The sequence below is a fragment of the Macaca fascicularis genome, chromosome 6 (assembly GCF_037993035.2).
Source record: "Macaca fascicularis isolate 582-1 chromosome 6, T2T-MFA8v1.1".
Classification (NCBI taxonomy): domain Eukaryota; kingdom Metazoa; phylum Chordata; class Mammalia; order Primates; family Cercopithecidae; genus Macaca; species Macaca fascicularis.
This window is the reverse complement of record NC_088380.1, coordinates 168,176,412-168,194,331: the sequence shown is the minus strand read 5'-3', so window position 1 is coordinate 168,194,331 and position 17,920 is coordinate 168,176,412. Positions and strand designations below refer to the sequence as shown.

The following is a 17,920-nucleotide window of genomic DNA, read 5'->3' as shown; positions in this document are numbered from 1 at the left end:
TGGAATAGGTTTTATCTCAAGAAATCACTTTCTTTGTCCATCCATAAGAAGAAAATACTCAATCATTAAAGTTTCATCATGAGATGGCATAAATTCAGTCACATCTTCAAGTTTCACTTCTAATTCTAGCTCTCTTACTATTTCTACTACATTTGTAGTGACTTCCTCCACTGTAGTCATAAACTCCTTAAAGTCATCGATGAGGGTAGAATCAACTTATTCTAAACTGTTATTAATGTTGGTATTTTGACCTCCTCCCATGTGGTGAATTCTGGCCAAGCACCGTGGCTCACGCCTGTAATCCCACCACTTTTAGGAGGCCAAGGCAGGCAGATCACAGGGTCAGGAGATCAAGACTGCCCTGGCTAACATGGTGAAACCCCATCTCTACTAAAAATACAAAAAATTAGCTGGGCCTAGTGGTGGGCACCTGTAGTCCCAACTACTGAGGGGGCTGAGACAGGAGAATGGCATGACCCCGGGAAGCAGAACTTGCAGTGAGCCGAGGTCGCACCAGTGCATTCCAGCCTGGGTGACAGAGTGAGACTCCATCAAAAAAAAAAAAAAAAAAAAGAATAGTGAATTATTTACAGGTTTTCAATTTACTTTGCCTAGATCCATCAAAGGAATCACTATACACGACAGCAATAACCTTATGAAATGTATTTCTTAAATAATGAGACTCAGAAGTCAAAATTACTCCTTGATCCATGGGCAGCAAAATGGATGTCGTAGTAGTAGGCATAAAAATATTAATTTCCTTGTATATCTCCATAAGAGCTCTTGGATGACCAGGGCCATTGTCAATGAAGAGTAACGTTTTGAAAGGAACCTGTTTTCTGAGTAGTAGGTCTCAACAGTAGGCTTAAAATAGTTAGTAAATCATGCTGTAAACTGATGTGCTATTATCCTGACTTTGTGCTTCCATTTACAGAGCACAGGAAAAGCAGATTTAGCATAACTCTTAAGGGCCTTATGATTTTGGGAATGGTCAGTGAGCCCTACGTTCAACTTAAAGTCACCACCTGCATTAACAAGAGTCACCAGCCCTTAATAAGAAGGTCAGCCTGTCCTTTCAAGCTTTGAATCGAGGAATTGACTTCTCCTCCTAGCTATGCAAGTCCTAGATAGCATCTTCTTCCAATGAAAAGCTGTTTTGTCTACATTTAAACTCTGTTGTGTGGAGTAGCCACCTACATTGATTACCTTAGCTAGATCTTCTGGATAATTTTCTACAGCTTTTCTCCATCAGCACTTGAACTTCACCTTGCACTTTTATGTTATGGAGATGCCTTCTTTCCTTATACTTCATGAACCAACCTCTGCTGGCTTTCAACTTGTCTTCTGCAGCTTCCTCACCTCTCATAGCCTTCACTGAATTAAACAGATTTAGAGCTTTTCTCTGGATTAGGCTTCAGCTTAAGGGAATGTTGTGGATGATTTGATTTTCCATCCAGAGCTTTCTCCATATCAGCAATAATGTTGTTTTGCTTTCTTATCATTCATGTGTTCCCTGGCATACAACTTTAAATTTTCTTCAGGAACTTTTGTTTTGCATTCATAACATGGCTATTTGGCACAAGAGGCCTAGCTTTCAACCTGTTTTGGCTATCACATGCCTTTCTTACTAAGTTTAATCATTTCTAGCTTCTACTTTAAAGTGAGACACATGGAAACCTTTCCTTCACTAGAATACCTAGAGGCCATTATAGAATTATTAATTGACCTAATTTCAATATTGTTGTGTCTCAGGGAATAGGAAGGCCTGAGGAGAGAGAGAGACGGGTATGGCTGGTCGTAAGCTAAGTTCACTGTCTTATATGGACATGCTTCATGGCTCCCCAAAACAATTATAGTAGTAATGTCAAAAATCACTGATCACAGATGACTGTGACAGATATAATAAAAGTTGAAAAGTTTGAAATATTGTGATAATTACCAAAATTTGACACAGAGACTGGCAGTGAGCACATGATTTGGAAGAAAATGGGAACAAGTAGACTTGCTCGACACATGGTTACCACAAAACTTCGATTTGTAAAAACACAATGTCTGCAAGGTGCAATAAAGCAAAGCACAATAAAAGGAGGTATGCCTATCTTGAAATCTTTATCTTCTCTCAGGATGAAGAGGGATTTTCCTGACACAAAACAGTTTAAGAAATAAAAATGTAAATGATTGATAGCTTTTATCACAACAAAATATCGAAAACTCAAATGCATCACTAAGCAAAAGAGAAACGCCTCTCAGACAAAAAAAAAAAAAAAAAAAAAAAACCTGCAAGTACATGAATAAATAATTTACAATTAAAGAATTGAATTGAAACTGTTAAATATGGAAAAACTTCCTGGTAATCATAGCTTTTCAAAGATGGAACAGTTTCCTTTCAGAGAGAATGAGTTCCAAATCACTGAAGAGATTCATTAGAACAATAATTATAGAGATCTTATGGATGGAATTCAATCATTAGAAAGATATTTGTATAGACATCATTTTATCATCTTTTCTACTTTGAAAACCTGTAATTAAATGATGATATTTCCACCAACATTTAGATGGCACATGCAGTTTATGGAAGCGCCTACATTTGACATAGTTATGCTGATCATTTACAACCCATGGAACGCTAATATCCCATGTATATCCCGTATCTCATGTAGAGAACACAGGCTATTGAAAATAGAGTAAGTTACTGACAAGCGATAGCCTTAGTGCAAACTTAGGGTAAATTCTCTTCATAACGTTTTTTAGAGGGAAAAATGCATATTCACCATAGAAACAGTGAAACTATAGAAAATATAAGAAAACAAAAATCAACTATATTTCCACTGCTTATTTTAGTATATTTTTAGTCATTTTTACAGTTAATAAACCTTTTAAAATAAATATGAAATCATACTATACAATGTGATTTCCTGTATGCTCTTTTAATCTTCACTTATTAATAAAAGTTTCCTATGTCCTCACTCTTCTTAAGGTGTTTTTTATTATATCATGTGACTGGATCAAAATTCATTTAAACATCCTTATATATTAGCTATATATACATATACATCTATGTAGTATGTATATGGAATCAAACTTCATTTAAATCTCCTTATATATTAGCTATAGATACGTATATACCTATATAGTACTTACCTAGAATGTTTCTGAGATTTTTTTTGCCCAACTATAAATAAAGTTGTGTTTAACATCCTGGCATACAGTTTTGTATAAATTCCCATTAGTTTATTAAAGTGGAATTTTTAGGAACACATGTTTGCACATTCAGTGGATTTTGATTAATGTTGTCTAATCACCCTTCAGAAAGTTTGTGGCAATTTACAGTCCTCCTGCCAGTATGTGCAAGAGGATCTATTTCCCTGCAGAATTTGTAGTACCAGATATTATAATTCCTTTAATTTTTGCTGATTAGATAAGCAATGATTGTCATGGCTTAATTTATATTTCTAATACACATTTGTGGTTTCTAATGCTGTTAAGCATTTTTCCACATATTTACTTTCTATTTTATGTAAAAGAAAATGTTTATTTTAGTTTTTGTTATAGAAAATTTCAGCTCATCATAGCCCACCTAAGAAGCCTACTCCACCACCCAGTTAAAGCAGCCTTTCCTCCCTGACCATTGGTCACTGACTCCTTTTATTTTCTTCACGATATTTGTCACCATCTGAAAATATCCTGTGTTTGTATTTGCTTAATTGCTATTTTCTGGGCCCCATAGTGGATTGAGGGTCTGACTGATGTTGGGTTCTCCTGAAGCCGACACCAAGGGACCCTATAACAAGCCCTCACACATATTTTCCGTGCAGTTGCAGCCATGTACTGCAGTGAAAATATCTGTGGGGGCATGTTAGAGACTGGGTCAGCCACAGAATATGTTGCCCACTGAACTTTCAGCAAGTGCTCTACCACAAAAGAGAAAAAAATTAATTGCACATATTTTTTTCCTCCGTCCACTGATGCTGCATGTCCCAGGAAGGTGTGTAAATAGGTGGTGGTGGGAAAGAGAGGATATAAAGGCCGTTTTATTTATCTGGGGGTCGCTCTAATGGCAAGACTCCTGCCAGATCTCCCCTGCTGGGTTGCTGAGGCTCCATGGAGCTTTGCCTCATGCATCACAGTTTGCCGTCTTTGTTCAACCCTACAGTTGCCTTTCTTTCACAGGTGGTGGTCCTTAACAAATGTCCTTCAGGGTCTGCTTCTGGAAAACCCGACATTAGACAGAGCTGAATCCTCTAAAGGGCCCAGAAAGTAGCAATTAAGCAAATACACAGCGTAGTTTCAGATGGTGACAAATATCATGAAGAAAATAAACCTGGGGATGAGGCCGTGGCCAATGGTGAGGGAAGAAGTGCTGCTTTAGTTGGGTAGTGGGAGAAGGCTCCTTAGGTGGGTTATGATGAGCTGACATCAAAATGATAGGAAGGGGGAAGTTCATTTAAGGTGGTAGGAACCTTCATTCCCTTAACCCCAAAATCCCAACACAAAGGACCCAAGAATGGAAGAGTTCTAATTTTTTGATGGACAGCCTAGCTAGAAGAACCTCAGATTTTAAATACACTTCTACAATGTATTCTATCAGTCAGAGACCTGACAGGCAGCAGATGGCACACTGAAAATGGGGTAATTTGAGGAGACTGCAATGAAAAGACTATTTACAAAGAGAAGAGCAGCACTCCCTCCCTCCCAGAGATAGAATCCCCAGGTTGCCACTAGCTCTGCAGCCTTCCAGTTCTGAAGAGGAAAAGGAGGGAACAGACAAGGGAACCTGGCCACAGGTTTTACAGAAGCAAGACACGGGAACCTGGCCACACATTTTGCAGAGGGAGACAATTTCCCTGGTCTCCCTCTCCTCCAACCCCAGACTCCTGCCCCGCTCCCCATTGGCCACATCTGCCCTGAAGCCCAGGGAGCCAGTTTCAGAAGTCCAAACTGTCTACTCTTTAGGGACACACAACTTGGTGGTTAAAGGTAGATTGTGGAACTGAAAAGGAAGGGAAGACACCCGACATGTGTAGTTCACAGTTTCAAATAATACTTGGAATAAGTGAAAAGAGACCCAACTGAGGCTGTAATTTGGTCTGTCACTGGCTAGCTGTACATAAGCATCTTCAAGCCACATTTTTTTTTTTTGCATTTGTTAAAAAAATTAAAAGACTGGGATAAAACTGATAAACTTGTTCTGAAATGGTGTGACTCTGATGTGTCACAAATCAAAATAAAATATTAGAGAACTATTTTAATGAATGCAATAAAAAGTATCTGGCATATTGAGGCATTTGTTTTAAAATGAGAAAAAATTAATCACTTTTGAAATAGCGAGTGACTAGTCTGTAAGAGACTCTGGTTCAACTATATTTCTTATCATGATCTTTAAAAATTTTTATTTGTTTTTATTTTTATAGATTCAGAGGTTACATGGTCAGTTTCGTTATGCGGATATATTGCATGATGGTGAGGCTTGGGCTTCTAGGGTAGTGTTCACTACTCAAATAGTGAACACTGAACCTTGTAGGTAATTTGTCAACCCTCACTGCCCTCCTACCTCCCTGCCTTTTGCAGTCCCCATTGTGTGTTGTTTTCCTTTGTAGGTACATGTGTACACATTGTTTAGCTCCCACTTACAAATGAGGAACATGCCTTTCTGTTTCTGAGTTAGTTTCACTTAGGATAATGGCCTCCAGCACCATCCGTGTTGCTGCAAAGACAAGATTTCATTCTTTTTCATTGATGCATAGAATTCTACAGTGTATATATACCACATTTTCCTTGTCCAGTCATTTGTTGATGGACACGTAGGTTGATTCCATGACTTTGCTATTGTGAATAGTGCTGAGATAAACGTATAAGAGCAGTTATCTTTTTGGCATAACAGTTTATTTTCCTTTGGTTAGAGACCCAGTAGTTGGATTGCTTGGTTGGATGGTAGCTCTATTTTTAGTTCTTTGAGAAATCTCCATACTGTTTTTCATAAAGGTTATACTAATTTTCATTCCCACCAACAGTGTATAAGTGTTCCCTTTTCACCATATCCTTGCCAACATCTGCTATTTTTTACTTTTTCATAATAGTCATTCCGACTGGAGTGAGATGGTATCTTATTATGGTTTTAACATGCATTTTTCTGATGATTAGTGATGTTGAACATTTTTTTTCATATGTTTGTGGACAACTTGTGTGGCTTATTTTGAGAAATATCTTTTTTGTTAGTTACTTAGTTAGTTTGTTTGTTTTTGACACGGTCTCACTCTGTCACCCAGGCTAGAGTGCAGTGCCTCAACCAAGGCTCTTTGCAGTCTTGACCTCCAAGGCTCAGATGATCTTCCCATCTCACCCTTCCAAGTAGCTGGGACCACAGGCGTGTGCCACCATGCCCAGCTAATTTTTGTATTTTTTGTAGAGACAGGATTTTGCCATGCTTCCCCCGCTGGTCTTGAACTCCTGGACTCAAGCGATCTGCCCTCCTCGGCATACCAAAGCACTGAGATTATAGGTATGAGCCATAGCACTTGGCCAGAAATGTCTGTGAATGTCTTTTGCCCACTTTTTAATGATGTTGTTTTTTTAACTCGTTCTATTGTTTGAATTTCTTGTAGATTCTGGATAGTAGTCTTTGTCAGATACCTAGTTTGCAAACATTTTCTCCCATTCTGTAGGTTGTCTTGCCCTTTGGTTTAATTAAGTCCCGTTCGTCTATTTTTGTTTGTGTTGCACTTGCTTTTGAAGTCTGAGTCATGAATTATTTGCCTAGATCGAGGGTCAAGAAGAGTTTTTCTTATGTTTACTTCTGGGATTTTTATAGTTTTGAGTCTTATACTTAACTCTCTAATCCATCTTGAGTTAATTTTTGTATATGGTGGGAGACAGGAGTCCAGATTTCAGTGGTTACAATTTAACAAAGAGAATGATTACTCTTTTTCAGGGATGCAGACTTTCTCTAAGACACAACTGAGAAGATAGTATGTTCTCACCTCTGAGATAAACAAAGTACCTATAGATGAGACCGCCAGGAATGTAATATGAGAAAGGTTGGTCATCAAGGAATTAGCAACAGAATAAGAATAATGGCTGAGGTTGATATAGCTATATCTATTAATATTTTCGATTGAGTAGTATTTATATGCTCACAAAAAATGAGGTTTTTGTTGCATAGTGTTGCTTTGATTCCACAGCATGCTATTTAAGGGAATGTCTTCATAATAGTGCCTGCATTTGTGGCAGAAACCTGTGTAGCCCTTTCATGGTCACAGTTTCTTTGCAGAGGATAAGATTCCAGAAAATGAAAGAGTCACAGAAGGCCAAACAGCTGCAGAAGAGTACAAATAGCTCTAATCTGAAATGCATGATTTATCAAATGGGAACATGATTGCTAGCAATCTTACTTTTTTTGGTGATTACAAAGTTGAGCATAGTAGTGCATGTGACTCTATATGAGGACTTTTAAAGAGCTTTTAAAAACAATTATGCATGAGTCTAGGAGATTTTAATCTAAGCAGAAGGCCTCTGTGGAGGTAAATCAAGAGGATAGAATGGCGAGGAATGCTGAGGGAGACCTTCAATCAGGGAGAAATATTAAGTGGGACTCCTTGGGGAGAGGCCTGTATTTGCTTGTCTGGGGTGGGCTAATCTACATAATTGACTAAAACAGAATGAACAGCTGTGAAATGCAGCATTTGAATGTGTGGGTAAAACAAAATTACAAAATATACAAGGTCACAGAACATGTAATGTATTTTCATGGGATTACAGAATTTCTAAGCTCATTTGGTATATAAGAAATTGATCAATCCTCCAGAGAAGCTAAATGACTTTAACAAGGTCAACTAGGAAGTTAGTTACCACATTCTAGTTAAAAATGTGGTCTCTGGAGTCAAACATCCAAAATTCATATTCCAGCTCTACCACTCACTGTGTGACTCTTGGGGAAAATCACTCTACTTTTCTGTGCCTCAATTTTCTCATGTATAAAATGGGAATAACAAGAGGACTTAACTCACATTAAATGAGATGATATATGTCAGTGACACTAGATAGTGTCTGGAACCTAGTAAGTGATCAATAAATTTGTTAGTTATTAGTGAGAGTGCCGAAGTGAAATTCACCTAACTCCTACAAGCAATGTTTTATCTATTCTACAAAAATAAGAGCATATTATAAAGGAAATATAAGTAAGATATTAATTCAATTTTCTAACTAAGGTGGTTGTGAGACACAGAATAACCTCAAGTCTTCTTGGAGAATTTGAAAGTAAAAATTTTTTAAAGTAACATTGGAGGAAAAGACTCAGGTGAGCTCTTTAGAATTTTCAGAAATTTAGTTCATACTCTAAGGCTTAAATTCAGCAATTAGATCTTTTCCCCCACTAGCTGAAGTTTTTATATTAGTTTGCTTTGTAGTTTGCAAAAATATATATCAACATATTTTTTATAATTGGCATTTTTAACATGTTAATTTTTCTCTAGTAATTGATGCCCACTAATGCTGGGCATTAAGAATTTCTTTATTCTTTGTCATTAGAATAAATTGTGCTTTTATGTAAATACACATTTTGAACAAAGTAAAAGCATGCTGTGTATTACAACAATATATTTTGAATATAGTTAGGTTAAGGCATCTAATTTTTTTAAACATACAAAGATGTATTTTTTCTTGTGGAATAATTGGATGGTTGCTTATATAAAGAAATCAAATAAGGTAGAAGTCCAAAGTCACTTTCTTATAATTTCTGGTTAAAAAATCCTAACAAGAGTCTCACATGTTTGACCATATATTCTAGTCCTGAAGCCCCTCTTAAGGAGGCTACTGAAAGGCCCAAGTTACATCACCTTGATTATGATTCTGAGGTTTTCATATCAGCTGGCAAAAGGCATTTGTTATTACTTAAAAGCTATCTTTGGTCATATTCAAACTTGGATCCAGATGTCATATCTGAATTTGGAATGCTGGCTGGGCATGGTGGCTTATTCCTGCAATCTCAACACTTAGGGAGGCTGAGATGAGAGGATTGCTTGAGCACAGGAATTCAAGACCTACTTGGACAATATAGTGATACCTTGTCTCTACAAAAAATTTAAAAAGTTAGCCAAATATGGTGGTGCACACCTGTAGTTCCAGCTACTTAGAAGGCTCAGGTAGAAGGATTGCTTGAGCCTGGGGGAGTGGAGGTTGCAGTGAGCTGAGATCATGCCATTGCACTCCAGTCTGGGTGACAGAGTGAGACCTTGTCTCAAAACAAAACAAAAACAACCTTGGGACCGGGTGCGGTGGATCATGCCTGTAATCCTAGCACTTTGGGAGGCCGAGGCGGGTGGATCACCTGAGGTCAGGAGTTCAAGACCAGGCTGGCCAACATAGCGAAACTCCGTCTCTACTCTGACTGTTTAGGCTGTGCTATGTATTTGTTTTCTTGCTCGATGTTAATATTTTATGACACAAGTAATTTTTGGGTAATATTTTCCATTGGCTAAGTAATAAAGAGTTTATCCAAACATCTCTTAGTCCAGTCAGAATATTAACATTCCCCAAGGGTGGTCTTCATCATGCAATAGAATTTACCCCATGGAAGACCCTTTTCCACTTTTAACTGTAGACGATTTACTGCGGGTAAATAAGACACATTCTTGAGGCATCATTGACTCTTTCCTTTGATTGAAGACAGAATTGTTTCACAATGGTCTTAAAAATTAATCAGGATACCTGCATAATGGTGTACTAGCCTCACTTCAAAGACTCCTAGTAGTGTGGTTGATTTATTTAAGATCCACTAAGGATGTTTGTCATCACTCAGAAAGACATGTTCATGAAAAGCTCATTAAGTGTGTTTATTGTATTGACTTCTTCCTGTAGAAACAGCTCTGTTATAAATCAAAAAGTCCCAAAGAACAGATTTAGATGCTTATTCCCGAGCTTTTTGGAATAGATTAATTACAGGATAGCTTCTTCTATATTTTAACTTCCAAATATATTTGAGAGTTTTTACATGAGTTAAATAAGGCACTTACTAAATATAGAGAATTGCATCAAAATCTTTAGTTTTGGAATGCTTATGTTTATTGATCCCTCCCTTTGTTTTATTTATTGTTATATTGGTTTTATTATTATTATTATAATCAATATTTTTTATTTAGGGTTGGTGGCATGTGCCAGGTACTTATCAAAGGGCTTGAGATATAAGTATGACAGAACAGATGTGGCTCCTGATCTCATAACACACCTGGAAAGATGCAAGCTTGTTGTACATCTATATTTTGTTTCTTAGAATTCCATATATATGTAGGGAGTAATTATTTACTTTGCAAATTTATGTGTTGGGAAGCTATTTACATCCATCTTGATATCTCTGCCTTGCTTATAATGTAAGTGTGTGGGTATTCTACATGTCTTTATGTATATAAAGATGTACTCACACTGCCAAATAACTTCTAGTAAAATGAGTTATCACTATCTACGTATTAGCAGGTAGTAATAACTATAACAAAAGTTGCAGAACATTTTATGAGTTAAAAATATTCCTACTTTTGTTATATCACAGCAAAGTAGGGTGGCAAGTTTTCATTGAAATTTTCAGGATAAGGCAACTAAGTGTCAGAGAATACAAATGACTTGTCTGTTACTCATCATCGACTACGTGATCCGGACTCCAAATGGACTATTTTGGCTGCAAAGTTTCTGTTCTAATCCAACAGAAGACACTTACAAATGCTTTGTAAATATTGACTAGAAGACATTATAAATGTCTTTTAGCTTTATGAAGTGTATTATACCATTAAACCAACAGTAAAATGCTGGACTAAATAGGAATATGTTTGTGAGGAAAACACTTTCTTCTAATTTATTTTTAAACCATGAGTAGAACTCATTGCTCTTGCAGTAGTATTAGCCAGTATATTTTTCTTGGTGTTTCCAGCACCAGTTCACGGGTGCTAGTTGCTATGAACATGTATCAGCAGAAAGTGTGAGCCACAATCTATAGTAGCAATTGCAAACTTCACTAACGCAATCAAGCCTTCTAAACTTGGCTCTCTCTCTTTTTTGTAATTGTATATATGCTCTGGTAACTTTCGTATCTTTTGTATCCATTCTATCAGGTGAGGTTAATTTTCTCTAGTTTCTCAAGACAGGATTATTTCTGCCATGTTACATAAATAGCATTGGTGTTTAATATGCCCATCATGTACCTAATTTTATTTCTGTTGAAAATGTCTGTTCTGTATGGTAAAGATCTCTGTATGTTATTGGCCATTCAGAATGAATGTACATGTAATACCAAACTAAAAAACAAAAAACATCAGTGGACCAGTGAGAAATTTAGCCAAGTGTCACAGAGCCAAAATAAATTGTAATTTTTTAACCTTGAGTGAACAATAAAATGCAAATATAACTTTTAATAGAATTTATAGAATATAAGAATTTGGTAAATCCCATTGAAAACATAAACAATCAAGTTGATAAGATAAACTCTGGTACTACTTATGTAATCTTAAATGAATTAAAATGTATCTATTGTTAAAATATAAAAAGAACCTCTACAACATTCTAGACACATTCTAATTTTAAACTAAAAAAAAGAGAAGTAATGTAATAAAATAATCCTCCAAATACTAATAGAAAGACTTAAAATGAGCAAAACCAACTCCTGGCATCTTTATAAATTCATGTGTTTATTCATCCATCAGATACTTAGTGAGTTCCGTAACAGCAAATAGAACAAAGTCTGTGCCCTTAAGCAGCCTAAACTTTATTAGAAGACAGGTTCTTACAAAACATAAATAAGGCTGGGTGCAGTGGCTCATGTCTGTAATCCCAGCACCCTGGGAGGATGCTGGAGGATTGTTTGAGACCAGGAGGTTGAGACCGCAGTGAGCTGAGATTGTGCCACTGCATTCCAGCCTGGACAACGGAGCAAGAACCTGTCTCTAAAAACAAACAGGCCATAAATAAGCAAAATAATTTCAGATTTTGGTGATTGCTTGAAGGAAATAAACAGAAAGATAAGATGGAGCATTAGTTAAGGCAACCACTTTGGGTGGGCTGCTTGGAAACGGACTGTCAGAAAAGATCATTTTCAACTGAAGGATCAGGAGCGAGGACTCTGTAAAGATCAGGGAGACACATGTTCTAGGCAGAGTGAGCAAGTAAGAAGGCCGAATGATATTGATTGAGGACATGGAGTCAGATGATACTGGGAAGGAAGGAAAGGACCAGAGTATTCCAAATACAACAGGCCATAGCCAGGACTCTGGCTTATCTTGGAAGAGCCATTGAAAATGTTAAGCAGAGGAGTGGAAAGATCTAATTTATGTTTTTAAAAGATCTGACGGTTGTGTGGATAATGCATAGTGGAGCAGTGAATAGAGAGACTGGGAGACCAAGCTCCTGCAGGGCCTTGGATGTAAGGTATTGGGGATGTAGACTCAGAGGGGAGGCAGTGGGGATCATAAGGAATCGATGCAGCAGAGCCAACAGGACTTGGTGAAAGAAATGAAGGAATTGGGATAAACATCAGCTCTAGGAGACTTACAAAATTAACAGAGCACAAACCTTAATGAAACCGAAATCAAACTAAAGAGCTGAGAATGACTTACTTCAAGTTAATCACGTTTCCATTCTGTATCTGAGGAATGAGACTCTCATACCTGACTCAGGAATTCCATCGGCTCAGTCCACCTGGGTTACTGGTTTAGATTTTGTCCAAGACTTTTTAAATAAAAATGTCTAGCTATAGATCATTTCTCCCAAGCTGGAGCTATATCTTTCTTCTCTGTTCCCAACACATAGTATAGTACCCCTCACACTAGAGTAAGCTAAAGTTGATCAAATTCAACATTAATTTCTACTTTTAGTTTCCCTCAGCAGATGTAAATTTTCAAAGGATCAACTATGTGCCAAGTACTCTGTTGGAGTTTTTACTAAAAAATGGAACTCATACCTACATTTGGTATGTTTTAAAACTTGTGTACTTTCATGATCCTATGATGCCTCATTAATCAGAAAACATACCTTGATAACTCTTTTAGAGTTTTATATATATATATATAGTTATATATAGTTATATATATTTATATATAATAATTATATATAGTTATATGTATTTATATATAATAATATATAAAACAATATATAAAACTCTAATGTATATGTTTTTTGGCTTCTAGAAGGTCAACAGAAAGATTAGTAAAAAATAATGACAGAAATATAAAGACAAATTGAAGGAACGTATTTATTTTTTCCTGATAAAATAATAAAGGTACTAAGTGTTCTAAATAAATAACTGTGCCATCCCATAGGAGTATACTGTCTAGGGGATCATGAAAACATCAGATTACTCAGGACGGAAATCAGGTATAGATAAAATACTGAAATCAGATATAGATAAAAGGCTGATGTGTGTTATATTAAAGCACTGGCAAAATACTATGTTATGTATACAAGGGTGAAAAATGATGGACCAAAACTAAGATTGATAGATTACATTTTTCTGATCTTGAGGAAAGGAGGAGAAAATAAATGTGATAGAAATGGGAATATTCTTTGCCCACATTCTCAGTCAGCAGTGATGCTTGTAAAATAGAGTTTTGGCACCACTCCACCTCTACCCAACACACTCTTGGGGCATGAGAAGTGCCTTTTGAAGAAACTCTCTCAGATTATTTTGATACAAGTAGATAATGGACCATACTTTGGGAAATACGGATTTAGTCCAGTCTCTATCTTCTGAATCAGTGTGAGATTCATAAAGAAATATGGTTATTAAAGTTGCATCAGTCATTTTCATTAATACTAAGGCTAAGTCACAGTCTCTTCTTTGATACTTAGATTTAAATTCCCAGCTCCAGCCTTAGACCTACTAACAACACTCATCATTGCTATTTATCTTCTAGAATCACAACCACAGCTGCCTGCATGATGGACCTAAGGAGGTACCCACTGGATGAACAAAACTGCACCTTGGAAATTGAGAGCTGTAAGTCGTTCTGAGAATCCAGCTAGACTGGACTCTGCTTTCAGGTTCTTTTGCAGAGGACTCCGGTGCTGGCTCATGTCCAGACCACAGGCCCTGAGCTAGGGCTAGGATCTGCCAGCTCACTAAATTTGGTTGAGGGAGGCATTGACAGCATCTTTTCTCAGTTATGCTGCCACCCTCTTAGTCTCATCCCTAAATCTTCGGGAGAGATATTTAGGGACGAAATAATCTGACAATAAAAGGAATATGCTAACAGCCGGGAAGGGGACCAAGGGCTATTTCAGGCATTTAAAATATGGAATTGGTGCAAACAGTTACAACAGGCTTTGGAAAATAGGTGGAGGTGGCAGAATGTCACAAGTTGTCCTGTCTTTGTCTCTCATAAACTTTCTATCTTTGTAATTGCAAAATAAATGTGGTCTTTCAGATTAGTTAAAACATTCATAGAGTAAGGTTTTATAGAATGTTTTCTGTTGTTATTTCAAGGGACTATTTTCAGTCTCTAAAGTATATTTTTTTGCTGAAGGCCATCTGATGAGCAAGATTGTGAGTGTGTGTGTGTGTGTGTGTGTGTATGTGAATTCTGTTTACTGTGCTGACCTGTTTTGCAATGTGCTTGCTTTTCTAGGCCATGATTTTAGCTTCCACATTGATGATTCAGTCAGCTGCCCTATTGGGTGGGCTAAAATGGTGATTTTATAACACATCTCCATTTCGGAGGTCACACAGGGAGATGGTTTGAGGTAGAAGAACATTTTGAGTCTCTGTCACTTCTTTGCAATGTTTCCATACTTTATCCCACGAAATCTTTATCCCACTAAATAATTGGAAGCTGACAATTTTATATCCGGAATTCTAAATAATGAGTAACCGGACTGCTGTGAGGGTACTCTTAGCCTTTGTGAGGAGTTTTAGCTCTGGCAAGTAGCATGACTAAATCATTGCTCTGAGCAGAAATATGGCATTTATGACACATTGTGGATATTTTTGCTCGATTTAAAAGATAGCTTCCAGGGTAATTAAATTACATGTATTTTTGAAGAAACTGATTGCATACTTGTATTTCAAATCATCATTATTTTCAAATTATATTTTTGCCTTATAGAACTAGTTAATGAAATTGGTCCATAGGATTTCAATGATTAACTTTATGTAAATATTTTTAGGATAGCATTGCATGTTGCATTTTCTAAACTTATGGCTACAATTTAGAAAGCATAATAATGTTCTACAAAGTTCAAATTCTTTTGTAATTTCACATTGTTGATATAAGAATATGCTGAAATAAGCACATTGCTATGTACCACTCGTGAATTTCTGTGGTGAAAGCATGTTTTGTTCCAATTTTGGTATATGTGCTGTCAGAGACAGCATAAGAGCACTTTTTTGCGGGAAAATTATTCTGGGATATCAAATAATCATAGTTTAGGTAGGTGAAGGACTTTCGTGGATATTATTTCATTTGAGCCTTCTACAACCCTCTCAGATAAGTAAACAAGGCCTCTTTATTTTAAAGAATGGATGCCTAAGGATGCAGGCAACACCTAAGAGTTTTCTGTTATTAAATTACAATTTTGACTCTAATATTTAAAAATTACCATGATGATTCTTTAGGCTTTACATATCTCACTTCATTTCACAATCACCTTGTTAAGTAAGGTCGATATTAATATTTCTGTCTTTACAACCATAGGGAGTCAAAATCAAGGAGGTGAGGTGATTTGTCTAAGATCATTCAGCCACTTAGTGGTCCAGTGGCTCTGTGCTGATTTGAAAGATAGCTGACTTGCTTAGAAAAGACACTGATTTTGGAGAGACCAGATTAACAGACCCTTCTTCTAAAACCGCTTAAACTAAAAAGTAGGAAATAAGCTGGCCTTATGGAAAATTTGGGCTTATTCATATTTAGACTGTTAGCAAATCATTGCTACAGAGAATTAGATATGGTGTTATATTAATGATATACATGATATCCAGGCTTTATTGTTGTAAACAGGTTGTTTACTAACTAAACGTATTGAAATGAATTTAGGATCCCATTCCTTAAACTACTAGTTCTCTGGGCATTCATTCATTCTCTTTCTCTTTCTCACATCCTTCTTCCTCTCTCATCTTGCCCATTCCATCTCTCCCCTCGTCTCTCTTTTTGTCTTTCTCTCTGTCCTTCTCCCTCCTCCTTCCCTCTGTTTTTCCCTCCCTTCTTTCTCTGCTTTTCTCTTTTCCTCCCTCCCTCTGGCAAATGAAAATTAACCTAACTGTGGCATTACTAAATTATTAATACCTTGTCAGCATATCAACAGTCAGTATATTGGATCAGTTCAGGAGAGGATAACATAGGCTGACTCTTGGCAGCTTGGAGTCAGGGGACATTAGGATTGAGCTAATGGTTCATTCATTCATTCACTCAGGAATGTATTTGTTCATTAAATTTTTATTGAATGCTAACCTTTTACCAGGTATTGTAATAAGCGCTGAAGATCTAATAGTGAATAGCAATATATAATATCCCTGGCCTCCTTTATTAAAGTGAGGGAGATAGATATATAGGTTGTGTATCCCAAATCTGACATGCTTTAGACCAGAAATGTTTTGAATTTCAGATTGTTTCAGATTTTAGAATATTTGCAATATATTTGTAAGTCGTATATTACATACTTAGCAGTTGAGCCTCCCTAATCCAAAATCTGAAGTGCTCCAGTGAGCATTTTATTTGAGTGTCATGCCAGCACTCAAATTGATTTGGATTTTGGAGCCTTTCATATTTCAGATTTTTGGGTTAAGGATACTCAATGTCTAATTTAAGTCAATACATGTATGAATATAAAATTGCATTACTAAAATTGCTGCCAAGATGAAGTACTTAGTTCTATACATCTTTAAAAAAGGCTGTTTAAAACAAGCCTTGAAATAAAGTACTGAGGGCTCTAAAAGGTTAATATGGACCACACCAACTTCATGACTTTTCTTAAATATAGAGGGATGGAGGATGTTTCATAGAATTCATGAGATTTGTAGAATTAGATGTGTCTTGATAATATTTATCACTATGAAGGCCATGAAACTTAACTGCTAAAATTGAAAGGAGAAATCCATTCCTAGGCATTTCCAATTCTGTCTCCTAAAGCTACCTTTGACCTACATGTTCCTGTTACCTGTGTGGTCAGAGGAAACTCTACGATATTTTGTCTACATAGCATGCATTATGCTTCTGTCTCTCTCTGAAACTTTCAGTACAGGTTGGGAAAGGGACACTGGAATACTGCCTCTTTTTCTAGGGAAGTGTCACCCAAAAAGCACCAAACAACAACAAAGTTATACCCAAGCCTACATAAACAAAATTCTTTTGAATGCACTTGCTGTTTAGGAATGAGTTCTGGTACAGAAATAGTGAATCTCCCCAGGTGTGCCAATGCTTTTGGAATCTGATGCTGCCAAGTATAATTTAGAACTGTTAGTACAAATCAAAGATTTCTCTCTTTAAAAAAAATAAGTTTTAATCACATTGTCAGGAAGACATTGAAAGTCATTACACTGTGAGGCCACTTAATATGTTCCATCCAGATATAAAAAATAGTGAAAAGGAGGTGGTGGAAGTATTATATCTCTTTGAAATGGGAATAGTCAGGGGGATATTCAGCTGTGTTCTGTGCCAGCTCAACTACACAATACCAATGTCAACTATGTGGCCTCATTATGCCCCCCTCTTCCCTCCCTCAGGAGAAAAGCTGCCTTATCTAGTCTTCACTCTGGTTCCAGGTTTTCCACTTAGGGCATGTGAACTGCTTGTCTGAAAAGGAATAAGGAATTCTCTAAACTAAACCCATTGATAAGCTGCTCAGATTACTAAAAATCCAAAGGATAATTCTTTGTTCATTCATTATGTGTTTTTGTCTCATCTTATCTCTGAGTGAATTGGACTGGCCAGTGTCAGTGTTGCAGAGAAGACGTTTA

General features: G+C 36.7%; 1 protein-coding gene across 2 annotated transcripts in view; it reads left to right on the top strand.

The window, feature by feature from the left end:
* GABRB2 (gamma-aminobutyric acid type A receptor subunit beta2) overlaps window positions 1-17,920 on the top strand; it is a 263,966-nt gene that overhangs the window by 126,055 nt on the left and 119,991 nt on the right. For both annotated transcript variants that reach the window (XM_005558446.5, XM_005558444.5), the window contains exon 6: window positions 13,887-13,969. In XM_005558446.5, coding sequence (XP_005558503.1) covers window positions 13,887-13,969 — 83 coding nt within the window. The remainder of the gene's footprint in view (window positions 1-13,886; window positions 13,970-17,920) is intronic.